We start from the raw sequence: 24639 nt of genomic DNA on the forward strand, positions 1-24639 counted from the left end.
TTCGAGTAGAAAACTCTATTTCACAAACATGTTTCCTTCCACTGTTCTCTTCCCTCCTTTTTCAAGGAGAGATGTAAGGAAATACATTGACTTCTTCTGACTGCCCCTTTCCGTCATTTCCAGTAGTTTTACGGATGTATCGCAGAAGTCGACCCAGACCATTTTGAAGGTTTGCAGTGCTATCATGAGGCCTTTGAAACAGCTTGTTTTTCCTTCTGGATCTTCACCGCAGAGAGCGGAGAATACGCACCGTTTGTCATGTAATGATACTTAATAATAGCCTTCAAGTCAATGTGCTCAATCAAATTCAGTTGTTTATATGACAATTTATCTGTATAAGAAATCGTCTTTTCTTACCTGTGTCTTGTCATCTCCCCATTTTTTGTATTTCCATATTCAAGCTTTCGCCACGTAATTGATCGAGGTTTAAACCTCTCTCAAGACAACACTGGCTTATTAGACAGCGGGGTGACTAAATCAAGATAATACTATTGCAAAACAATTGCCTCTGCTACTTTGATAGGGTATGCATCATTCGTGAGTAGCATACTAGCTTAGTGTTTCTTTGAAAATAATGGCAGGCTTCACACTAACTTGCCAGTATCGGATGTATTAATCCTATAGATGGGCAGGTTAGGCAGTGCGTTACCACTGTCAGTCCTGTGCCTGAACCGTTTACATGCTCCAAAGGAGACTCTTAGATATCACATAAAGCCAACGACAGCAGCAATCTTCGTTGTCATCTTCATTGTATCTATACACATACTATTTTTTTCTGTTGTCTTTTCTGTATTGGATTACCTCTCGCTCCAATTGAAGAGCCCACCTAGTCACGCTCGAATCCATCTTTTATCAAATCTTAGCTATAAAAAATCATGACCCAGCCCCCATGAAATTTCCCACTACTCTCCCAACGTATACAACCGATTGTTTCCCTAGAAAAAGAACCCACACTCGCTACCATTCCACTCTGACCACAAAATTCTATGGCTAGTCTAGCTGCTCTGGCTACTCAATACCGCAACTACTGGATGCTACGGCTAACTATTGCTATATATGCTCGCCGCTCTGGCTATTACCTAGAACAATCAATATTCTGATATTTACTCCATAACTCCATCTAGGCAAAGAAAGATATTCTGAACGTCTTAGCAAATCTTTGAAAACATAGAGACGGAATTATTCCAGAAAATTGAATTGCGTAAGTTTCATATAGGAAATACCACTTAAACTATCAAGACATGCAACTCGTGAGGTAACCATTGAAGCAATGTTTTTTTTTCGCACAGAGCGCTTAGCTTCTGCCTTTAATTATCATCATTTGATTACTTACCTACTCGCACGTAGAACCTACATCTATGATCCGTCTTCGATACCCACATCTATTTCTAATCCTCGCAGCACTTTCTTTTTTGACTTGTACTACTGTCACTCTACACGGGAAAACAAGATAATTTCTCGTTGTGAAAATAGCAATAGTAAGACATGCAGGATATGTTGTCATCTGTTCTGTACAAAAGCCACATATACAAATAGCTGTTACTAGCAGAGTTTTGATCAAAGAGAAGTAGGATTTTTTTGCACGAAACACGCAGATAGAATAATATGCATTGTTAGTGTCTCCATATGTGATCTGCCTACACTTCATCTAACCTTACAAGTCACATTTCTGAGCTATATTATTGCTTATTCGCTTTGACAGCAACAATCTACAAAACTATGCCATTCCAAGATCAACTCAACACACCCAACAAACGAAGTCAGCTGCATCTTCTTGCGTAAAAAATGGCCCATAACATGTCCCACTCATCTATTTAAACTATCGTACAACAAACAAACAAACAAAAAACGCCATAAAGATGCAAAACAGTATTACCCAACATAAAAGTCCGGGCAAGTGACACCTGATTAAACCCGCTTACTCACTCCCATAACCACCCTCAACCCCACACTTAACCTGCACAATCTCCGCTTTCCCCTCCCCATCCACGACAAGCGCGGTAAGCTTCCCCCCACTAACACACCCGGTATCGAGCCCAAACGAGTACTCATGCACATTAAGCCCCTTCTTTCTATTATGCCCATAAATGGCCGTCGTACGCTCCTTGGCCTTCAGTTTCTGCTGGCGATGGTTCCAGAATTTTTCCCAGGGGGTCCCGCCGTGCTTGGACGTGGGGATCCTCGTCTTGAGGTCGATACTGCGCATGTTCATGACGTGGAAGGGGTCTTGGTGCTCGAGCGGGATGTCTGGGACGAGGCCGGCGTGCACGGTGACGAGGGCACCGAGGTTGGTTACGGTGCCGACGCGGAGGATAACGGGGCATTGGCGGAGGTAGTCAATGTCCTTTTTGGAGAATTGCTTTGCGAGTTTTCGGAGTTTGGCGTTGCCTTGGGATGCGGTGGGTGCGCCGACAAAGTCGAGTTTTGCCTCGTCGTTGTCGGCAGTGGGCATGACGAGGACGTGGCGGTCTTGGGCTTCGGCGATGGAGAGGAGCAGTTTGTCTTCCCAGTTTCCGCGTACGCATGAGGCGCCGTATTTGCGGGCGAGTTTGATGACGCCGGCAGAGTCCGGGCCCTTTGCGATCATGTCGCCCGTCATGACGATGTGGTCGCGCGACTGGTCAAAGGCGACCTTGTTAAGGAGATGCTCAAGCTCTGCGCGGCAGCCGTGGACATCGCCGATGAAGATGAGGCGCTTGTTCTCCTTGGGCAAATGCTGCTCGTCCATGTCCGTGACCTGGATCATGCCCTTGAACTCGGGGCGCACCTGGATGCCGTAGCTCATGGTCGGCGCGTTGTCCATCAGATGCAGGTCCTCGACAAGTGCGGCACGACGCGGGCCAAAGTATGTCCACCAACTGGCAATGCCCAGGAAAAAGAGGAAAATGTATGCGGCGCAGTGGCGCTTGATTCTCCGTGGGATGCGGTCGGTTGTGCGGAGGATGGCGGCCTGGACCTTGGGTGGGAGGAAGAAGTCGTCTTCGCGTTGGTAGAATCCGTCTTCCTCGTCTGATACATCGAGGTCTTCGTGATAGTCTGGTATCAGCTCGATGAGGGGCCGTGGCCGGGTGGGCGGGTATGCATATGCATTGTGGTCGCGGTACGTCATAGGGCCGGTGGGTGTGCGACGTGTCGCTGTATACGTCTGGCAATGTTCTTTCTTGATATGTCGTTCACAGGGTTACGCGGCCCGGTTGGTTATGGCACTGTTGTATGCAAAAGACTGCGCCTGCGCTGTGTTGCTTGTCTTGTAGTGTGTGTGTGTGTGTGTGCGCTTGTTGATGGTGGATGCAAAGCCAATGAGTGATTTGCGCCTCGGATTCGCGATCTTAAATTCTTCACCGCTTGTACCCCGAGACAAGATAGTGGTATGTAAGTAAGTGGCGACAGTGCTCGAGCGAACAAGAGAATAGTGGCCAGATGCACGCCGGGTGCGTGTGGCAGGCTGCGTCATGTTGGACGCGGAAAGCCTCACAATAAGACCGCCCCTAGTACTGTTTCGCGTCGTCGCAGCTTGCTGCGCCCAGTACTATCTTCCATTGACACGCGGCCAATCCCTGGGTCACCCCTCCAAAGTACAAGCCTGTCGAACCCATACATCCTTGAGACTTGAAAGCATGGCCGAAATATGTGCAGATGCTGAAAATTGATTGATTTTCTTCATTTTTTTCCCTTTCATAGTATACAACTTGGCCCTATCAAACATGCCTCTCCCATCTTGACAGCCGCCTTCCGTCCCATACCCCCATCTACACCACCCTCATCATGCGCCTAGAAAAGCTCTAGTTCTTACAGCACGCTTTACAAGAGCCCTGCAGATTCAAAGTTAGCGTACGAACCTCTACCCGCGATGCCGTCCCATCTCCCATGCCTGATCCGACAGACGCCTTCTTCTATCCCCTCCACAAAATACTACTTACAAAGATCTTTTCAGACGTTCCAGCCCAACACTTTTGGGGCAGAGGTAGGCTGGCATGATAGCATGGCTCACATCCTTCTGGCGCCGGTACGGGTATTTGTCTTGAGTCGAGTACCGCAGGCTGTGCTGTGATCGTAACCAGGGCAAAGGTCTTCATAGTGTTTAAAGAAATGATTGTAGCACAAGATTGAAGTCCTGCAATCAGTATATGGATTGGAAATGTCGTACTAGTGAGTTGATCTTTTGGTGTCTATCCAGACTTCTATTTATTTCTTTGTCTTCACCATCGCGTGACTCCTCACTACGGCGGCAAGAAATTAATCCATAAGAATTCTATCAATCTGTTACAATATATACATCGTATTCAAACTCTGTCTAGTCTTGAACATCTACTTTTTTTTTACCTATTGCTGACACTTGGGTCCACAACCGTTGTCAGAGCATCTCAACCCACTACTCATAGTTAGCCAGGGTAAGTACACACCAAATCTACACATATATGCCTTTAATTTTTCTATTACATAAGCCCAGAAGTGAATCGGCTATGTTTGTATTGGTGTAATTATTGATGATATTTCCAATGTAGTTTAGCGCCTACTTCCGCACCTTAACAATCAATATACATAACATCGGTCGTTCTCATGCTAACAACGGTCTCAGCCATCCCATATCCTTATCGTTCCACTCGAACCAGGCCCCACTCCATTCCATGATGCTGCGCTCGAAAAAGTCTGAGTCACTCCGCATCGTCGTGCTCGGCCAGGCTCAAGTAGGCAAGACTTGTTTCATCGACATGGTAAACCATCACCATTCTCTTGTCCCACACACAACACGTGAACTATTGCCCGCGCAACCTTGGTCTCTTTTTTTGATGATTTTTTGACTCGTTCATGCCAGTTCCTTGAAGGCACACATTTCATCTCCCACTCCGCCGTCTCGTCCATGCCCTTATCCCGCCGCATCTCGCACTCGGGTGCTTCCTTCACCCTCTCCTTCATAGATTTGGATCTCACGGGACCCATCGCGCCCTCGTACCGCAAGATAGTCGAAGAATATCTCCGCATCGCAGACGGTATAGTCCTGCTCTACGACATCATTTGCAACTTGTCCTTTACCAGCGTGACCCATGAATTCTATGTTTATGCTTGGACGTGTCGAGATGGTATTGCTACCAAAGAGGCAGATGATCATTTGACTAAAAAGCGCTTTGGATGCGTGCTTGTTGGCAACAAGCGCGACGTCATTGTTGGTGAGGATGCATCGAAACGTCAAGTGGATAAAAATATGGCCGAGCAGTGGGCAAGTAGTCAGGGCTTGAAGCATTTTGAAATCACTACGAACGAGCGGGGTGAAGTAGAGGAGGTGGTCAAGGCGCTTGTGGACAGTATAGCAAGAGCGAGGCGTATGGATCAGAGGGACAAGGCGAACGGGGCAACAGAACAAGGCGGGTCCATCATGAAGTTATTCAAGCGTACCGCTTAAAGTTGATGTAAAGGCAAAAGTGCTGCAACCCGTATCTTGAGCTTGAAATTAATGATCATGAAGCATGAGGTGCGCATTGTGTAAAAATCCCATAGAGTTCATGTACGCGCCTTTGAGCGCTGTGGTGCAGTGCTACAACTTAACGGAGGAAAGCATTCTGCCAGGAATACAGCCGTGGATATAACACAGAACTCAGCTGAAAAAAAGATAGTGTGTCTGGGAATGAAGTTGAATGTTTTCATAGAGTCTTAAGTAACAAGCCAGTGTTGTACGACCAGTTAATAGTGTCTAGGCCGGCACCGGGAAATGAGCCCCTCACCAGTAGATGCCCAGGGTCTAGCGTTTCGGACGTGCAGTATCAAATGCATACATACAGGCGGGGTCTTCCGCTAGAGACATGTCATATCAAAAGGTTGAACCACGGTACCCCTGCGAGTACTAAAGGTTCATTCCACCCCAAATCCCTGGCTGTATATTGGATTAGGTGAACTTCCATCGCTTCGCAAACTCTATTCCTTCTGCCAAAGTGCCGACTCTTGCATCGATGGCGTATCCTTCTTTCTCGAGAGCAATGCACTCGTCCCATAGGCTTTTCAGTGGGACCGAGAATGTTTCAATGAATTCGTTATCCTCAAGGCTCGGCTGTGGATTGCGATTCTCCGGACGAGACAAATCGACAGTAACGTGTATCATTCTCAGGTTGGTATTGCAAAAACCTGGATCTGTGCGGGTGCTCAGTTAGTGGAGACGCGGAACGGCACGAATGGCTCCCTTGTATAATGGTCCACATGTTGGGCTTTGAGTCGGTCAACATAGCAAGGATGCCAGTGTATCGACTCGGGTGATATGGTTATACACGACTTACCGTTGAACATGACAGGGCTAATTCGAAACTAGTGATGGGGGTAGAAGATCAGCATGTCTTCCTGTCAGTACGCGAGAAACGTGACTTACGGTTTGGTCTTTGACTAGCTCGCCAATGTAGCCCGTCTCCTCTTTGAGTTCGCGAAGCGCACACATTTCAGCACTCTCACCAGGATCCATGAGACCGGCTGGAACCTCGATGACGGTGGCATTGACTGGCGGGCGCCATTGCTTTTGGAGGACGATGCGCGGTTCGTCGGTTGGCTTTGCAGGATCTTGAAGAATGGCTGCAACGCCGACACCGTCAATATCAGTATCCTTGGGTCGCGTAAGACGCTCGCCAGACTCCCAAGTGCGCTCGACGCCTTCGGGATCCGTGTAGGTAGTTCTAGGGAAAAATTTCAATGCCAGTGCGTCAAGGACGACGATTCAGCTACGCACTTGATGAATGTGGCCCACTTTGCGTCCTTGTTTTCCAGCGGCTCAACCTTGATAATCTTTGGCTTCCTCGGTGCACTGCTGACTGAAGCCATAATGGGGTTGCGGAGCTGACTTAATGCGGGGGCGGATGTGGCGTGCGGTCGATGTCAGCCGCTAGTTGCAAGCCCTATGACGGCATACATCGCGAGTGCCTGCCAAGAGCCTCCGAGCAAGTACGAATGACCAGCCGTGTCTTCAATTTGAACGTGATAAGAGTGTCGCCTGGCAGCGCTCATGTGCACATCTACCGTCATTAAAAAAAATGCTTTCATTTGGTATGCAGCCGGTGCAGGAATTTGGCTTCGTACTTGACGAGTCTATATGGGTGTGCGCTGCCCGTAACCATGGAGAAGGCACAGGCCTCACATGTACAAAGGAATGCTTTCAAGGCGCTGTTGAATGATTTGCAGTTGCTTGTCACGAAGCGGGATCATGATGTTCAGATAAGAAAGCGCAACTAGGAGCGGAAGAGACAAGATGCTGACGACCCTGTCGATCTCCGTGATTTTGCTGAATGGCCCATGGAGGAAAGCCGCAGGGCATAGTGTCACTTCCTTGTTCGTAAGTACATACGACACGCTGCTTTTGCAACAACACCACGCTAATAAGTCAACTGTTGACCTGCACACGAAGTTTTTTTCCGAAGAGTCATGTTAGGCTTATTGCAGCGAACTTACCAGTAATGCCGCCGAACGAGAGTTGCTACTAAATCCTGACTAGGAAACGCATTAATATCGGTTCTCTTGGTGGGGACCGCGCTAAACCCTGCTCTATTGATAGTTTGTCGGAGACAATAATAGCGAAAGGCGGCGTGCGGCGTAGGTTCAGTAAGTACTTAGAGAAGGCCTTGGAGTCCATGGCATTACGACCTGTAATCTCGCTGCATCGCATTGGCCACGTTGTGGCGTCATAGAAAGAAATCACAGTGGTGAGGCTGCGGGCCACGCTACCGGACCACGGCTGTCGTTGGCGCGAACAAGTACGAGGCTATAGGAGAACGCGACCGTAGAGGCGCCAGTAGCCGAGCTTGGCTAGGGGAGCGAGCTTTTCTGTACAAGAGTACTTATGTAAACAAGTAATCGTTCCCCCTGTCACAGCAGCCACGGCGGGCATGGGACGACGCAACGGCTGAAACCTGACGTGGCAGATGACGCCTGTTGGCACATACTAGCCGGTTGGCCGTGCAATAAAGCATCTTGTCATGACGATGCTGTTGAGGCGCTGGCGGCGGCATGGGGAACTGCGGCCCTCGCCCGGAATGGCTGCGCAGTGGGTCGTCGTTTTGCCGTCGCCGTCGAAAGCGGCACAGTGTGCACGACTGAGGGCGCAGAGTCAGAAGCGAGTTATAGGTGTTTCGTTTGGGCGGGCCTGAGCCAGTTGCATCGTAGTGCGACACGCCTCTAGCGATTTGGGCTGGTTACAGGGTAGTGGCTTTGCGCCCTCTGCATCATGTGCATCCACAAACCATGGCGTGGGACGGGGAAAGGGACAACGGTTAAAGGCACCTTGCACTCTGTATAGCGTGCATGCTATATCCACCTAGTAGGAGTCGTAGTACCACAGGCCAGAGTCGGGATTCGCACCATGACTGCCGAGCGAGCCGGGAGGTTACAGCCAGTGGCGGGGCGACTTCGGGAGACGTGCAAAGAGGTGTGGCGAGAGCGCAAGAGGGAGGGAGAGAGAGAGAGGAGAGAGAGAAAGGAGTGAGAAAAGCATGTGATGGCTGGCGAGTATGGACATGGGCATTGGCTTTCGCATGGGTGTTGGTGTGATGGCGCTGCAAAAAGAAAGATGCAGGGGCCTTTGGCGCCCGTGCCTTAGCCACTTTCGGGTGGCTTCTCCTGCCAAGCACCAAAAAGAAGTGGGGCAGTCTCGGCGGCCTGACCGTCCGCTATTTTGGTGCTTGTCGGCATTTTTACTCGACACACGACGGCCCAGCATGCCAACTATCACGCCTTTATCGCTTTGCCTCCATGCCCCCTTCCAAGGCTCGGATCACATGTCTGCGTCGGGCTGCTCGCCAGTGGCATCCTTCTGTTGGGCCCACAGCCGTTTGTTGCGCCATTCCCGGCGCTTCAGCACCATAGGGCTCTATGTGAGGCAAAGCAAGCAAGCAGTCGTCCTGACAGTGCGGGTGGAACTTGGGCCGGCTGGACCACCAATAGGTGGGATTTTACGAGCGCCCAGATTGCCATCGATCAAGAGCGCTGCCGGATCCTTGGGAGCACTGACTTCGGGGCAAGGCTGCCTTTGCATGGGTAACGGCTACTTCACAGCCAATATCCTTAGCGTATATGCGTGAAACTTCTTTTCCTGGCAGTGCCTTGTCGGTGATTGGCGACTGATGGTCTCTTTTGCGGGCAGGCATTAACACCCGAGTTCCTTACTCCGCTTTTAGATCCCAAAGCATGTGTGCCCACGCCGGATGTAGGTACGGATGGCGCCAAATCGCCCAGGAAGACAGCGATCCCTTCTGGACCTACTACCCTCATTTATCCCCCCTTCCCTCCTCGCTCCTTCGTCTAGCTTTGGTTTTTCAGGAGTTTGCTTCCCCGATCCGATCATTACTGGTGTGCTTCCGTCACACGTCCTTTCGTTTCTCACAGCTACTATATTGTCTATACTGCGTATTCTGACTGCACATATTCTGCATCTTCGCCCATCACTCGTTTGACGGCAAGACAAAACAACTCTACAACTAATCAGGAAAGAGCGTACATCCTCTCCTAATTTGGATCGTCACCACACCTTGAGCACCGGGCCACTGGAACACTACCTTGGAGATTGTCGTCGGTACATCACCAATCCCAGAAGACTACTTTCCCTACGATACCCCGTTTTGGACACCACTGTCCGCTACCCTAACCACAATGGCGAACTGGTTTGGAAACCTTGACCTGGCATACAAATATGTGTAAGTTGCCGTACACACCGGCTAGCGAAACAAGACTGATCCGTGTCAGTATCGTATTCGTGAGCTTGCTCCTCATTACCATTATTGCTGGATTCATCAAGGTGCTATACAACCGACAAAGGTATGTCGAGCGAACAAAGTAATACCTTGCAGGAGCTTACAATGGGAACAGGTTAAAGAAGGCGACCAAGGCCGAGCTTGAAGCTGGGCCCAAGGAGGACACCGTCGAGCTAAACCAACGCGAGAAGGATGAGGGAGATTTGTTTGGTATTCGGGCCATCGAGGCAGGTTTTTATGCTGGTGTTGCTCAGTCGCGCCCTACGTCGAGGGCAGGATCCATCGTTAGCAATCACCCGGGAGCCATGAGCAACAGCACTCTGGTTGGAGGCAGCGCCAGCTCGCCACTCATGAAGGGCCAGTCTGCCAACAACAGCACGCTCAGTCTGAACCTCAGTGCCGCCGATGCCACTCGCCGTCCTCCACCTCCAGCCATGAAGCTCCGTCCCTCCGAGGCTGAACTCAGCGGAAGACACAACCACATGGTCGACATGTCGCTTCAAGTTCCCCCATCACCAGGTGCTCCTCCTCGCGATCCTCAATCTATGACGTTTGGTTCTTACGAGCACGACAATGACAACTTCCGACTTTCCGATACCATGGCATATGACTCGTCTTCGGGCCAATCGCCTTACAACCCTCCCACCACTCAGCTGCCTACGCTCCCAGGCCATGCGCTGAGGAAAGAATCCCGATCGCCATCGCCTGAGAATGGATACCCTCGCGTGCAGGTTCACGAGCCGAGTAGGTAGCCAGCTCCCTGGTGCGTTGATTTTTTGTATTTTAGCAAATTTGGTAGTTACATACTATACTGGGCCCCTCCCTAACTTTTGACCAAAGACTCTGAGCATGCACAATATTCGTCGTCTGCTGTCCCCGCCCGACTCCAACCGCGCGCATACTCTTCCTACTGTGAAGGAGGAAGCGAGGCAAGCAGCATGTACAGCAGCAGCAACAGCCACACGGGGCTGAGCGCATTTGGAGTAGTGTACCACACACCGGAGCATAGTAATGTGCAAGGACAAGAGGCGGAAAGATTGGCGAGGGAACGGCCACTATCCGATTCTTCGACGGCCATGTCTGGGCATACGTCGATCCTGGGGTCTATGATCAGCGAGAGCGAATCACAAGCTCGACAGTCGGGTCTTGTTGCGCCTGGGCAGTCAGGGGCGACGGACTCGCGGTTAAGCGAATTCTACGAGGCTTACTACCGCAACTCGCATGTTGGGCCGGCGCAGTCTGTTGAGACGATGCAACACACTCTGGACAGACGATCGGTCATTATCGAAGTCGACACGCCCTTGGCGTCGCCCATGGTTTCTGGGCAACCCGGGACTGCGTTTTGAGATTGATGGATATATGCACGCCAGTGTCAGTAGCAAGACATGGTCGGAGCTATGGCTGCAAGACAACATGGGCCTCGGATGGACCCAGGATGCTTTCTCTTTTCTTCTTCTTCAACTGGGACGGTTGAACTCTGGATATTCATGCGGTTGGGAAAATGTGAACTTGGGGTTGGGACTGGCGGGAAAAAAAGATAGGGTGACGAGTGTTATGTCTACTTTCTAGGCAAAAGGGTTTTATTCACCACGACACGACACGGGGGAAATTCTGGTTACTATTCTCTTCGGATTGCGTATTACACATTTACTTTAGGCTGGTTTGTACAGGTCATGGTTGGTGTTTAGTTGGTAATGTGTGTATTAGTATCGATAAGTAATCGGATGGGGTGCTTCACAGGATGCACTGTAGCAGCCTGGTAACATCAAAACTCGACCGTAGATACATGTGCATGAGTGTTGTGCAGGAGGTGTCGATAAGGCTGCCAGCCCTGTTTCCTTAGCCACTGACCGTGTGACTGCTAAAAAGACGATGATGGTGTGAGGCCAAGTCAGTTTTGCGGGTGAGGCCATGTTCACGCCATGCTGGCCAATGAGCGTGCAGGAACCGCAGCCCCTGGCAGAAAATAGAAGGCGGTGAAGGCGATCCCTGTCGTCGACATCGACGCTTAAGATCGTAGGTTCGCCACGCCCGGGCATCAAGGCAGAGTGACGAGTAAAAGCTGCCGGACCCTGTCAGCCTTTCTGCCCTCGCATCTCGTGTTTTCTTGCCTGTAATTGTTTACGGCCTTTTTTTTACAACCTCACCCTCTGGTCCTATTCTACCTGGCCCTGTTGCTTTTGGCTGTCCAAATCACCTGCCTCAAGCCCCAACACTCTTGCTTGCTTGCTTGCTTGTTTTGTTATCGCAGCCTCCACCGCCCTCACCCACCACCAACGCTTTCAGCTGGGCCCTCGACCCGGCCCATAATAATCGCAGCCATGCTCACCATGTATTCTGGCACCAAGCTCACCGAGCTACCGCCTGGTGTCAGCGCCACACATTCTCCACAGCTGCGCAAGAGAGGCTCGTCGACGCAAATTGCGCCCACGGCCCAAGCCCTAGACACCACAGACTCTCGCGAACAAAGGCGGCGCATCCACCACGAGGCAGATGTCGTCATTGTCGGTGCTGGCATTCTGGGCTGTGCTGCTGCCGTCGCATTTGGCAAGCAGGGCAGGAGCGTCATATTGCTGGAAAAGAGTCTCAAGGAGCCTGACCGCATTGTCGGCGAGCTGCTGCAGCCTGGCGGTGTAAATGCGCTTGAGAAACTGGGCATGAGGGGTACGCCATGTCTGTGTCGATCAGAGAGTGGGATGCTAACAGAATACTACAGACTGCCTCGATGACATTGACGCCATTCCCTGCTATGGTTACCAGGTCATGTACCACAAAGAGCAGGCTCACATTCCCTATCCCGACAACCTGATTAAAGGCGCGCCCTCAAAGGCACCCGAAGGTCGCTCCTTTCACCACGGCCGCTTCATCTCCAAGCTCCGCGCAAAGGCAAAGGCGACGCCTAATGTCACCGTTGTTGAGTCGACAGTCACGTCGCTGGTCAAGAGCGACCACACCAACCAAGTCGTAGGTGTATCTTGCCAAACCGACGGCGAACAAGACTACTTCTTTGGCGCTGTGACGCTGGTAGCCGACGGCTATGCATCAAAGTTCCGCAAGGAATACATTCCTCACCAGCCCCAGGTCCGCAGCAAGTTCTGGGGTCTAGAGATGATTGACGCCCAGCTTCCTGTCCCGAACCACGGCCATGTCATTCTCACCGACGCACCTCCGATCCTCATCTACCAAATCGGCACCCACGAGACGCGTATTTTGATCGATGTACCCGAGAACTTGCCCTCGGCGTCGCCCAAGAACGGCGGCATCAAGAACCATATGCTCAACGTAGCACTCCCCCGCCTTCCCGAATGCGTACAGCCCGCATTCCGCAAAGCAGTCGAACAAGGCAAGCTCCGTAGCATGCCAAACTCCTTCTTGCCTCCTTCCACGCAAAAGCAGGCTGGCCTCATCATCCTCGGCGACGCAATGAACATGCGCCATCCATTGACCGGCGGCGGCATGACGGTCGCTTTCAACGACGTAGTCCTTCTTTCGTCTCTCCTCTCTCCCGCTAATATCCCTTCGCTCGAAGACTCCGAGGCCGTTCTCGCCGCCCTCGGAAAATTCCACTGGCAACGCAAGAACGGCACCAGCGTCATCAACATCCTAGCCATGGCCCTGTACTCGCTCTTCGCCGCAGACAACGTCTACCTCGAACTCATCAAGAAGGGATGCTTCAAGTACTTTTTACGTGGCGGTGCCAGCGTCGCAGAGCCAAGTGGCATGTTGGCTGGTCTGATTACACATCCCTGGATGCTGGTCTATCACTTTTTCTACGTCGCCGTGTATGCTATTTATGTCCGGTTGGCCGAGGTTCCCTTTTACATGATCCCATGGACATTGATTGTCGAGAACATCATGGTTATTTGGACGGCTGTCTGTGTTATCGGCCCTTATATCATTGCCGAGGCGAAGAGTTGATGAAAAAGACGCAAAAACGAACGAGCAAACGTTGCATGGAAACCGACCCTTTTTTTCGCTTGTATATACCTCTTTGTGGTTTGATCAACGCTCGCTGTATGTCCTTTATACGGACGCCTGGGGTGTCTGGACAGTTAGCTGGTGTTGAAGGTAGTTGGATTTTTTTTTTTACATATGATAGTAATTGTAATTTGTATGACATTCAAGCCAATCTATTGCTGTCGATACTTTCATGTGTAATTTGAAATGCAACTTGTGCATATGGATAGTTGGTCCTTTTCAAGTTTCTTAACATGTACGCTATAATCTACGAAAAATATTTACCTCTTTTGAAACGCGACAGATTAACAGGCATGTTCCTCCATCTCCATAGCTAACACATCACTCGCCAACCCCCTTACTCATCACAAGTCTATAATGAATCCTCTCAGGTTTTACTTTACCGTCACACCCCTCCCCACTCAAAATCTCTACACATTCCATTCAAAAGGGAGAAATGATAAACAACATTCTGACACAATAAGGTAGTCTTTTGATTCCATATCCGTCTGATTCCTTTCTAAATGGAAGATGTGTGGGGATATCAAATATTGCTTAGGAGGGAGAGCGGGGATAGTACACAAAAGAGTAACATTGTATCTTAGACAAGATAGGATAAATCTCAATCACGAAAAAAAAAAACAGAAGTTGCTTTCGCAAGTGATTCATTTTTTTTGGTTTGTTTGGAGAGAGAGAGAGAGAGACGGCTTTGCACAAAGGGATGATAGATTCGATGTTGAAACGTGATTTCTTTAATTCTGACAGTAATCAGTTAAGGAAGTAACCAATGTATATTATTCCTACAAGGGTACTATAGTCCGTTTTTTCTGTCTTCTGGTCATACACGAACGAATAAACAGAGAGAGAGAGAGAGACAGAGGGAAAGATGGACAAATCTACCTCTTATTGTACTTATAATAAATATATAGTAATATAGTATGTAATTAACATGGTATCATCGTAGTCCCATTAAATTTGTACAGAAAAAAAAAATTGGATAAAGATGAACAGAAACGAAAAAAACGAAAGAGAAAGAGAACTTAGCCTCCTCCCCCCTCTCAATCCTTGCAAATTTGAAGACCTCCCCCATCCACCGAGAGATTTGTTAAGAGAGAAAGTGTGTGTGTGTGTGTGTGTGTGTGTGTGTGTGAAGCCGTCTGGAAAAAAAAAACTTTCTGCTCCTGGCTTGGACCTCTTCTCCCCTCCGGAAAACCATCCCCTCAGCCTTTCCCCTTGAAACAAAACCCGTAGAATAGAAAGAAAGGAAGAGAGAGAAAGAGAGAAAAAAACCTACCCCAACCATGAAACAAAAGGTGGAAATGTGGTTTTCAAAAAATCTCCAAGCCCTCAAAATCGACACACAAATTTCTCGCTTGGAACCTCCCATCACCCGCGGACTCGCCATTCGCCGCTCTCCTCGCATCAAACATGCTGAGGCCAAAGTTAGCCGGACGACTAGCATACACGCCCACCCTGACCGCCTTATCCTCGACGCCCCAGAAAAACCACGTCACCTCCCTCAGCTTCTTCCAGCCGACCAAATCATCCTCGTACCATACCCAAAGCGCATAGCCAATCCGCTCAATCTTCACCCGCAAGTCGTAGCGCCGCTGCTGGTGCGCTGGGAGTGCCGAAAGCGACCAGTCGGCGCCGTCAGAGTTGGCAACCACAGAGGTCGCGTGGCAGGCGTTGTTGCAGAATTCGAGGCCGACTTTGACCCATTTTGAGGCGGGCGGCTGCTGCACTGTTGGGTAGGCGGGCGGGGGTCCGCGGCTGTCGACTACTACTGGCTGGGGTCCAGTACCAGGCGGGCTGGGGGATGGTGGTTCCACGTTTCCAAGATTGCTGGCTATCGACGTCTGAGGCAGTGATGACGTCGCACGCCTCTGTGTCGCGTCGTCGTCTTCTAGCAAAATGTCTGAAATATTGGGCACCTCGAGGGTTGTTGTTGTTGTTGCCGCCGCCGTCGCCGTCGCCGCTGCTGCTGCTTGTTGTGCTTGTCTCGCCGCCATTTGTCCTGGCGGTGTGCCCGCGAATATCACCAACCCCCCTTGATCCCATTCCAACTCCCAATCAGCAGACACGGTGACTTCAGCGGCTATGAAAGGATTGCGCAGCGCCGTGTAGAGTATCGGGGCCGTGGAAACATCACCAGATGGAGGCTTTCTCCAAAGGTCGGTATTTGGGGGCGCTGCCAAGGTGAAGGACCCTAGCCATTCAGGCACAATGTCGTCCGAGACATTGAGAGGCGTGAAGGAGGAGCTCGCAGGCGGCATCGTCTCGGTGGTTTGCGGGTTTTGGCCGTCTGGCGGGCCTGGGATGGGATGGCGTATATATGGCTATCAAGGGCTTTGGATCGGTAGTAGACGTGGGCAGTTCCGGTGGGTTGCCGAGTAATAGTGGTTGAGTGTTGTCTAGCTCTGTGTGACCAAGCTCGGAAGGTCATTCGCTTTGGCAAAAGCAAGGGTCCGGCTTATGTTTGGCTTGGGCAAGCATGTCAAATGGACCATAGATCTGCAAGAGGGATCGTGAGAGGCGCCCGCGCGGAAAGCCGTCAAGGAAGCCTATCGCACGGTCAGCACGAAACCGTTCCATGTCATAAGCGCGCCCCTTATACGGCGCCCGTTCGTTTGCGCCTCAGCACCTGTGGCTGCGTGCATCCCACGCGTGCCAACGACACATTTGACTTTTTCAATGCGCTTTGCTCACCTTTGGCTGGGCGGCTTGTCTGGCGTGCTCTCTTGCAACCTGGAACCTAGAGCCTGGAACCTGCTACGTGGGCACGCAGAGAGGAGCGGCCCAGAGTTTATATAGTAGTAGATACTCTGTCTGGTAGTGCTTGGCTTGGCCTAGTCGCCCGGTAGCTGATGGTCATCCAAGCTGAGACGGCTTGCCACCGCAGATGGTCCAGCAGCTACGCGTCATTGCCATTGCACTACGCGACGTGGGCGTCAGCCAGTCCCAGGAGTCATTGTTGCGTCGGTCCCAGCGAACGAGTCTGGTAGGAGAGGGGCGAGACGAGCAATTGCCCAAGGAACACGGGCGCCAGCTGGAGCGCAGAGGTGAGGCGGCCTAGGAGAGGCGATATTTCTCAGCCCCGCTGCTGCGCTGACAAGAAAGCGTCGAAAATTTTCTCCCTCATCTCTCGCGCCTGAGGACGTTGCTCGGGAGGGGGGCAAACGCGGCTAAACGGTGTGATGGTGTTTTGCTTTTCTTCCTCTTCTTCTTCTCAGCTGCGGGCAGCCGTTGCTGACTCCAGCATGCTGGCTGGCATTTGCGAGGTTTGTGTTTTCGGGCGAGGCTCGATGCAAGATTTGGTGGCAAGGACGGACGGGTGTGTTGCAAGGTTTCACAGCAGAAGAGATATGTTTTGCATATGCCCTTGCAAGCCCGTAGGCGCTCGGTATCATTGGGCTTTTTTCCCCTCCCCCGCATACATACGTAATCGAGAGGCTCGCGCCGAAGACGGCTGCCGCTCGTGGCTACACTTCCGGCATGCCACCGCCGCCCTGCAAATCTGGCGATGCGTGCAGTGCAGTGCAGTGCGTTTCTTGTCAACCAAAAGCCACCCTACGCCCTCCTGTATTGCCCGCTATATTGGGCAGCATGGCGTGTCCCAGTCGCCCAACACGCATGCACGTTGTCTTCCGCCATGCAGCCATCCGATGGTGTGTTGTTCATGTTTGATTCAGCGCCCCGTCTCTCTGCCAGAGGCCATTCGTTCATGATTGGCAGTACTGTGTCCAGTCTGTGCACTCGGTATCAATCCAGCTGTGCTGTTCATTCTCAGTACCACACTCGGGGATAGAAGGCAAGCCTCTGTTCTATCGGCAGCATGCACTGGCTGTAAGTAATGTGCTATGTAGCTTCTGCACATCCTTCCGGCTGTCGTACAGTGAGGCCAAGACGTGAACTGCCCTCAATAGAATGCCAACTTGGAAAATGAAACAATACGTGTGTATGTATGTATGTACGTTGCTCCTGTATCTTGCGTGGCTCAAGGAGGGCAACCATTCATCTCGGCTACACGAGAAGATATTCACTGTAGTGCCCATCTCGCATCCAGAAAAGATCAAGACTGCAGGTCCCGATGTGGAAGCGACATCCTCTCGGCCCCGTTTTGATGTGGAATGAAATGAGGCCACGTGCCTAGCACGGTCACCTATTTTATCCTGCACTCTTGACAAATACTCTACTATCCATGACTACAGACTGATTCATACTGATTCACCAATTGCCCCAACATCACTCCACATTCAAGTGCTCCTCTTACCTACTATCCATCAACACAACCAATGCTTGGTAGTTCACAAAGGAGGGAATTTTTTTCCCCTGCAAACCACGCCGTGTCTCTTCTGAACGATCTGCAACCTACACGTGCATCTGACTGTCATGACACGGTAGTTACCGGCTGTTCGTTCGTCCCAATGCTCGACAGACTAATATGTTGTCGGCTCATTTCCCGACCACGTCACAAAACCATAATTTAATTGATACTTAATTGCAGAAGACAACCTGGCTGTCGGTGAGGCCAAGTACATTGGGTAGCATCAAAACCACGCTCGGATTCAAACTTGGCCGAAATGGCCCAAAGTTTGAACCTTTGCCTAGTGCATTACCTTATCCGACTACAAGTGGTTCGATGAGTAGGGATATACATATCATTTGGCACATGTCAAAACCTCCGAGAGACGGCTATCGCTAGCTCTTGCACCGTGACCTTGTGACAACTGCTAGCGCCAAATCGCGACATGATGTGTAGTAGCTACTTCCTCATCCGTGGTGTGGCCAATCAAACATCACGCCTTCAATAGTCGCAGTCACAGTCAACACTCAACTATGATAATACAAAACCTGTAATGGTGCCAGTAACATGGCAAGAAAATTGCTGCAATTTCTACTCGTGGGTCGATCTTTACTCACTTTGTGCTGATGATCGTACGATGGTTGAGTTTGAAGAACCTGGATTAGTGAGGAGAAAGATCGGCAGACAGGGGATAGACCGGGACACAAATCGTGAACTGTGGGGCGGAGTTTTGTCACTGAGGATCTTGGATACGAGCCAGTCGAGATCCTCAACCCGCACACCAAATTCCCATGATTCGTAAAACGGAAATAACCATTTGTGGAAATGCGTGCGCCACAGTGTCCAGGAACAAGCCAAGGAACAAAGAGGTCGAGTAGTCCGGTCAGATCGTCTTCTGGAAAAAAAATCATGGCAAACTACGACTACTAGAGTTTGATTGCCCGGGCAGTGTGAAACGACGTGCAGCTGGCTTTGGGATCCCTACCGATAGTAATTCTAATAGTAATGGACGTTTTGGTGTTAACCAAACCGTTCGGTAGCGTTATAGGACCACATTCAGAGGGGGCGGATGTTTCAAATCTACCAGTGGATAATATCGTCAGGCTTTTTGGTAGACGTTGATGCGCCGAGGAAGGGCGTCTGATGAAGCGCAGAGGTGCAAGCCTTGGTCGCGGAGAAGTTTGTCAAACGACTCTTCTGGACGGTACTTTAGGTTATTCAAGGATTGTTGAAAGTGTGGAGCGTGATTGGGGCGAACGGCCTTGAGATACGAGTCCCACGGCTGGAGCTCGATAACAAGATACCCGCCAGGTGCAAGCGAGTTGCTGCATTTGGCGAAGAAGGCGACCAGGCCTTGGTCGCCATGCTCGAGATGGATCCATTTGATGACGGATAGAGCTAGGATCACATCATAAGTGTCTTGGAATGGATGGCCGGTGGGCAGGGCCCAATCCGCGGCGACGAAGGTGACGCTCGGCATGTTAGCCAACCAAGGCGACGGGTTGGGTGCAGCCTTGCCTTGGGGCTCTATGCGATAGCCATGGGTGAGCAGGGCCGAGAGGGGAAAGTAGTCGACAACGGGCGACGAACTAGCGGTAGGGGGCCGACGACGGGAGGCGCGCAGAGCGTAAAGCTTCTCGGCCTGGCCAACTAGGCTAGGATCTATATCGACGCCGGTCACGGAGGCGGCGTCAAAGTCAAAGGCTGCACGTTTGATCAATATCAAGCACATGGTTGTTCATAGTCGGTTCGACAAGACGAGCAGGGGTATCCTTGGCAGCCACTTACCAAGTTGAACACTGACGCTGCCTGCGTTTGCGCCCACATCCAAACAGTGCTTGGCGGTGAAGATGGCCGGGATCAGCATATCCAGGATTTGCAGTCGTGGGTCGACAACATGAGTGGCAGAGGCAGGTTGTTTGGAGACGCCACTATAATCTGCGGCGCGGAGTCAGCAACGGCTAGTCGAGGCAACCTGTGCCGAGCGGCCGGCCAATTCGAGTAAAGGCAGGAGGGGGACAAGGAACCGTTCAGGGCAAAGTTTGGCGGCACGCACCTTGGTAGTTTCCAAACCTGGTAGCCATGGCGGCAGAGTCGAGCCAGGGTGCTTGTTTAGCGGGGGTGTCGATCGCGACGGGGGCGCAGGTTCTTGGGGGTGGCCTGTTGCGGGCGAGTGGCGACGTGATTCATGCGATGGGGCGGCGATGAGTTTGGGCGGAGGGATGGGCGAGGGAGAAGGAGATGGGCAGATGGGCGAGGCGAGGCGAGATGAGATGAGATGAGATGAAGCTAACGGGGAAAGGGTCGGGTAGGGGAGGGGGAGAGGCAGATGAAGATGGAGATGGAGATGGGATAGGGATGGTGGGTGGCCAGTGGTGGGATGGGATAGTAGTATAGTAATAGTGGATATATACAGTAGAGCAGAGCAGGAGTAGAGCAAGAGTAGAAAAGGATTTGCGAATGGGGACGAGTGGGTGTGGGTGTGAGTGGGTGAGTGGGATGGCAGCAGCAGCAACAGAGGGAAGGAGCTCGCGTAAAGGGCCTAGCACGGCAGATCTGCCTCTCTCTGCCTCTCTCTGCCTCTCCTGCTCTCTCTCTCTCAGGCTGGCAGCTCGTCTAGTCAATCCCTCAACCAGTCCAGTCCAGTCCAGTCCAGTCCATCCTCCCAATCAGTCACTCGCTCAATTAATTCCATCCCTCCAATCCAGTAATCGAGCAGTCCAGCAATCAATTCATGCACCCAACCAACCCATGTATTAGTTAAATGGAGGGCGCGAAGCGAGGGCCCATGAAGCGCGCAGGGCAGACAGGCCCAGGAGCAGCGAGTGAAAGCAGCAATGCGCCCGCCCAAGGTCGCACAGCGCGGACTTGGCTAGGCCAGGGTGAGCGCAGGTACGCTGGACGGGTGCTCGCCAGCGCGTGCCAGCAATACTTACTTACCTACGCGTCGACTATTAGGGGCTCTGCCGGCTCCACGATACGACTGTAGGGAGGTGCTTGCGCTCGGCCGCCCGCAAAAAGGCGGCATTTGCCAGGGTTGCAGTGCAACATGAGGGACAGGGTCCGTGGCAGGGCCCCAGAATCCGGTGCATGTAGGTAGGCGTATACTCGTCACCCACTATTGACGCAGTCGTCGTTGGACAGGTGACGGCGACGGCGACGGTGACGGTGACAATTAACGGCCAAAGGGCACAACTGCCGCAAGCCCACACACCCCATGGCGCCCTCTCCATCCCTCCACCTCCCCCTCTCCAAGCGGGCGGCGGCGTGATTCGCGTGAGACGGGCTCATGTATGTCTCGGGCTGTCGAGCACAAAGTTGCGCCTCTGCATCGCGCACTCTCCCAAAATCCCGGAATTGGGCAGACCCGTCGCTGACCCTGGTCGCCACTATGGCTCATCATTCACGCAGCGTCCGTGGCAGCAGACCCAGCAGAAAAGTCTCCACCGAGCAGCGGGGAGACAGACAGGAAAGACGTCGCAGGGCAGATCGCTTTTAGCCGCAACCCGCCGGCGTGCCATTGGATCTACCCCCCCGTGCTCTCTGGCAGATGAAGCTCTTCACGGCCTCAAGCCGAGAGCACTAAGCTGTTCGATTCGAGCCGTCCACACACACCCTTGCAACAGCGTTGCAGCTGGTCTAGGCACACACCCGCTTCGCAATGCTACCTCCGCTCCCTCTTGCCGCATCCCCCCTCCTCCCAGTCCTTGGAGCTATGTGATATCTGGCATGTTGCTCCATATTGGCTGCCCGCCGCGTTACAGCGTGCGACAGCCTGGCCCGCTGTGATTCGAAATCAAGCTGGCCTGCGAAACCCGCTCGCCATTGTTTGTCTCTCCATGGCCCTGGCCTCGACCTCCTTCTGGCGACGCCCCCACGAAAACACTTGCCAGCTGGCCGTGAGAACGAGGGGGGGGCGGAGAGAGACAGCAAGAGGCGCGCAGAGACCCAAAAAAAGAGAGCTTGTAGCGAGCCCCGGGTATGCTTCCCAAAACTCACTGCTGCATGTGGTCCAGATAGAGGGAGAGTGTGTGGATGCCCACCCCCCCCCAAGAGACCACATGCATCAGCTAGCCCGGCATTATCCTAGACACGATGCAAATAATTGAATCAACGGGGTGGGTGGATGGGCGGATGGGTGGGTAGCTGGGTAGCTGGCGGGGGTGGATAGATGGATGGGCGAATAAATGAATCATCGAGCAGACATGATGCCACTACTGGATGAATGGATGGCTGAATGAAACAGTCCGTCAAGTGAATGAATCAACAACATCACACCACTGCCTGCACAAATACATACTCTACATAGTACCAAGTACTTACTCCGCCGCCCGACGCTCGCAGTCCCGAAAGCCGTCGTCCTTCACATGGCCTCGCCGCCGCCGCCCACACGTCAGAATCTGGGGGTCCACGAACTAGCCGTCCGCCAAGCTCGGATCCACACATCACGCAGCGTCGTCTGCTGCACTTATCGCTGTCCTGGTCGAAATTTATGCTCCGAGCCGGCTACGCTTGACGGTTGGCGTGAGGCTTGCCAGTGAACAGGGTGCATGCGGGTCCGCCCCGGTCTGCATCCTGTCCTCTTCCCGGGCGGCCGTTGTTTTAATGCGTCTGAGCGCCTCTCCACCTTAACGTCGCCATTACTGAATTCAAGCAGCCCGGCGGCGATCTGGCTGCTGGCGATCCAGATACGTACAGGGTCGCCTACAAGGGGCTCTTCAACTATAAACCACTCATGCCGCCACACTAGAGGCAGTGCTGCATTCCTGACGTCCTGTCCAACTCTGCACCACGCCCGGATGCTCCCATTCTGAAAAGAGCCTCCAAACTGAACACAAACGTGATCCAAATGCGGCTGCGTGCATCGTGTCCTGGTTCGGGCAAATAATAATACACGCATGTCCCAACCACCTCCTCTTCCTCCACCCCCGGCCCTCCCTCTACCACCCGCTTCTCAACCTCCTCCAGCCATGACTGAGACGCAGAAGCCCCCCGTCTTCTCCCCTCCAGGCTTTCTCGACTACTCCCATCGCCGCCTGCCCCCACTAGAGATTCCGCCAGATGCTGTACCACACCGGCCGGATCACCACTTCCGCTCGCCCATCAACCAGCTGCCTTCGATCCACTCCGGACTGCCTCCTCGCAATGATTACCACACACAGCCGCCCGCGACACATAGGCCAGCAGCCGCGCCTGTCGACAAGCTGTTGCAGCCCTCCAATCCATACACCCCGCCCAGGTCCGATCCACCATATTCTCCTCGGCAATACGGCCCTCCAATCTCGCCACATTCAGAATACGACAGCAGAGGCCCTCGAAGACTAGCTGAGCAGCGCTATTCCTACGAGGAGCACCGTCCTTTTCAGCGCCACCCACCGCATCCCGAGCAAGGAGGCTATTCGTCTCTTACTTCGCCAGTAGAACCATCCCACCAAAGGTCTTATCCTCCGCTCCCCTCACCTGCATACACTCCGAGCTATGCATCAAGTAGCACTCCATACCGTGGATCTGTTGGCTCCCTGCAACATGCGCGATCCCAACGAGGCTCCATTGGAGGGCCTTTGGTCCCGGTTGCATATTCAGAGCCGTCAGCCGCTGCTCCTCCCCCACCACCTCCAAAACAAGTGCGTCCTGTCCCATTACCAGGATCTATACCACAACCCGTGTACAATGAACAACTGTAAGTACTTTTCTTACCCGGACACCAATGTGGCGCTCAACTCACCAATCGCAGAAACCTCAACTATGAGCTCCGTGTCCGGCAACAGCCCATTGCTGCGCGGGCATGCGGATTCGGCGAACGCGACCGAAGAGTCATTGATCCTCCACCCATCATCCAGCTCTTGGTGACGGATCCGAAAACTGGTGCTGCTGAACAAGAAGAGCTACGCTATTCTCTCAACGTAGTCCACTGCACGCTTTGGAATGCCGAAGGCACCAACGAAGAAACAGCACTCATACAACCAGACCGACGAACGACACGGCGATTAATGGGCCAGCTTGTAGCCTCGCCATCCGTGGCAAAAGATGAGCACGATGTCGAGGGCTGTTTCTTTTGCTTCCCAGATCTTTCGTGTCGCACCCATGGCAAATATCGACTTCGGTTTGTGCTTATGCGCATCGACCCCATGAACCTGCACGTCGGAGGCTTCTCGCCAATCCTGACCGAAGTCTTGAGCGACGTCTTTACCGTCTATACAGCCAAAGATTTCCCCGGTATGCGGCCGAGCAGCGCTCTGACCAGGGCATTAAAGCTACAAGGCTGCAACATTCAAGTCAAAAAGGGAAACGAGAAGGCACTTGCACGTAAGCGACTTACTGCGAGTCAAGAGCACGACAACACAGAAGAAGAGGAACTTAAGAGGCGGCGCAGGGAGTAATGACCGTTACCCATGTTGTCTCTTTCAATTACTGGCTTTTCACATCATCTTCCTTCATATCGGGTGGCGCAGACAGGGTCATCATGGGATATCTGAAGCTTTTTTTTCGCAGATGCTGTTTTGCATTTTGACGACGTCACGAAATGACTGCATTTCTCACCAACAATTTTGATTCTGAATTCAATGGTTGGTGGCTTGTGCAGGATAGGAGGAAGGGCGGAGGGTGAAACCTAACCTGGACGGCGTCGATACGGCGAACCCTTTTTTTCTCTTGTACTTG

General features: G+C 52.1%; 8 protein-coding genes across 8 annotated transcripts; 4 read left to right on the plus strand and 4 right to left on the minus strand.

Annotated features, from left to right (window-relative positions):
* Positions 1–1592: 1592 nt before the first annotated feature.
* Positions 1593–3434, minus strand: PSV08DRAFT_203396 (Metallo-dependent phosphatase-like protein). Its single transcript, XM_014218705.1, has one exon. The coding sequence runs from the start codon at positions 3107–3109 to the stop codon at positions 1919–1921; it is 1191 nt and encodes a 396-aa protein (XP_014074180.1). The 5' UTR covers positions 3110–3434; the 3' UTR covers positions 1593–1918.
* Positions 3435–4614: 1180 nt separating this feature from the next.
* Positions 4615–5401, plus strand: PSV08DRAFT_391181 (P-loop containing nucleoside triphosphate hydrolase protein; the record flags this gene model as incomplete). The annotated part of the gene is made up of 2 exons (XM_014218707.2): positions 4615–4715; positions 4817–5401. The coding sequence occupies exons 1-2, from the start codon at positions 4629–4631 to the stop codon at positions 5399–5401; spliced, it is 672 nt and encodes a 223-aa protein (XP_014074182.1). The 5' UTR covers positions 4615–4628.
* A 215-nt stretch (positions 5402–5616) lies between these two features.
* Positions 5617–6839, minus strand: PSV08DRAFT_402210 (NUDIX hydrolase domain-like protein). Its single transcript, XM_014218708.2, has 4 exons — positions 6707–6839; positions 6356–6653; positions 6267–6294; positions 5617–6123 (listed from the first exon to the last, which is right to left on the minus strand). Exons 1-4 carry the CDS (start codon positions 6796–6798, stop codon positions 5882–5884), a joined length of 660 nt encoding a protein of 219 aa, XP_014074183.1. The 5' UTR covers positions 6799–6839; the 3' UTR covers positions 5617–5881.
* A 2417-nt stretch (positions 6840–9256) lies between these two features.
* Positions 9257–11496, plus strand: PSV08DRAFT_224131 (uncharacterized protein). The gene is made up of 4 exons (XM_066092185.1): positions 9257–9659; positions 9709–9780; positions 9832–10460; positions 10557–11496. Exons 1-4 carry the CDS (start codon positions 9616–9618, stop codon positions 11060–11062), a joined length of 1251 nt encoding a protein of 416 aa, XP_065948973.1. The 5' UTR covers positions 9257–9615; the 3' UTR covers positions 11063–11496.
* Positions 11497–11761: 265 nt separating this feature from the next.
* PSV08DRAFT_302048 (squalene epoxidase-domain-containing protein) lies at positions 11762–13843 on the plus strand. Its single transcript, XM_066092629.1, has 2 exons — positions 11762–12380; positions 12433–13843. Exons 1-2 carry the CDS (start codon positions 12038–12040, stop codon positions 13632–13634), a joined length of 1545 nt encoding a protein of 514 aa, XP_065948974.1. The 5' UTR covers positions 11762–12037; the 3' UTR covers positions 13635–13843.
* A 1158-nt stretch (positions 13844–15001) lies between these two features.
* On the minus strand, positions 15002–16059 carry PSV08DRAFT_224137 (uncharacterized protein; the record flags this gene model as incomplete). The annotated part of the gene is made up of 2 exons (XM_066092186.1): positions 15608–16059; positions 15002–15463 (listed from the first exon to the last, which is right to left on the minus strand). Exons 1-2 carry the CDS (start codon positions 15947–15949, stop codon positions 15002–15004), a joined length of 804 nt encoding a protein of 267 aa, XP_065948975.1. The 5' UTR covers positions 15950–16059.
* A 3019-nt stretch (positions 16060–19078) lies between these two features.
* Positions 19079–20063, minus strand: PSV08DRAFT_391183 (Bicoid-interacting protein 3-domain-containing protein; the record flags this gene model as incomplete). Its single annotated transcript, XM_014218714.1, has 3 exons — positions 19079–19683; positions 19768–19917; positions 20036–20063. 3 exons carry the CDS (start codon positions 20061–20063, stop codon positions 19079–19081), a joined length of 783 nt encoding a protein of 260 aa, XP_014074189.1.
* Positions 20064–22877: 2814 nt separating this feature from the next.
* Positions 22878–24524, plus strand: PSV08DRAFT_391188 (velvet factor-domain-containing protein; the record flags this gene model as incomplete). Its single annotated transcript, XM_014218715.2, has 2 exons — positions 22878–23659; positions 23714–24524. 2 exons carry the CDS (start codon positions 22878–22880, stop codon positions 24357–24359), a joined length of 1428 nt encoding a protein of 475 aa, XP_014074190.2. The 3' UTR covers positions 24360–24524.
* Between the last annotated feature and the right edge of the window lie 115 nt (positions 24525–24639).

The sequence above is a fragment of the Bipolaris maydis genome (genome assembly GCF_028858645.1).
Source record: "Bipolaris maydis strain C4 unplaced genomic scaffold PSV08scaffold_8, whole genome shotgun sequence".
Taxonomy (NCBI): domain Eukaryota; kingdom Fungi; phylum Ascomycota; class Dothideomycetes; order Pleosporales; family Pleosporaceae; genus Bipolaris; species Bipolaris maydis.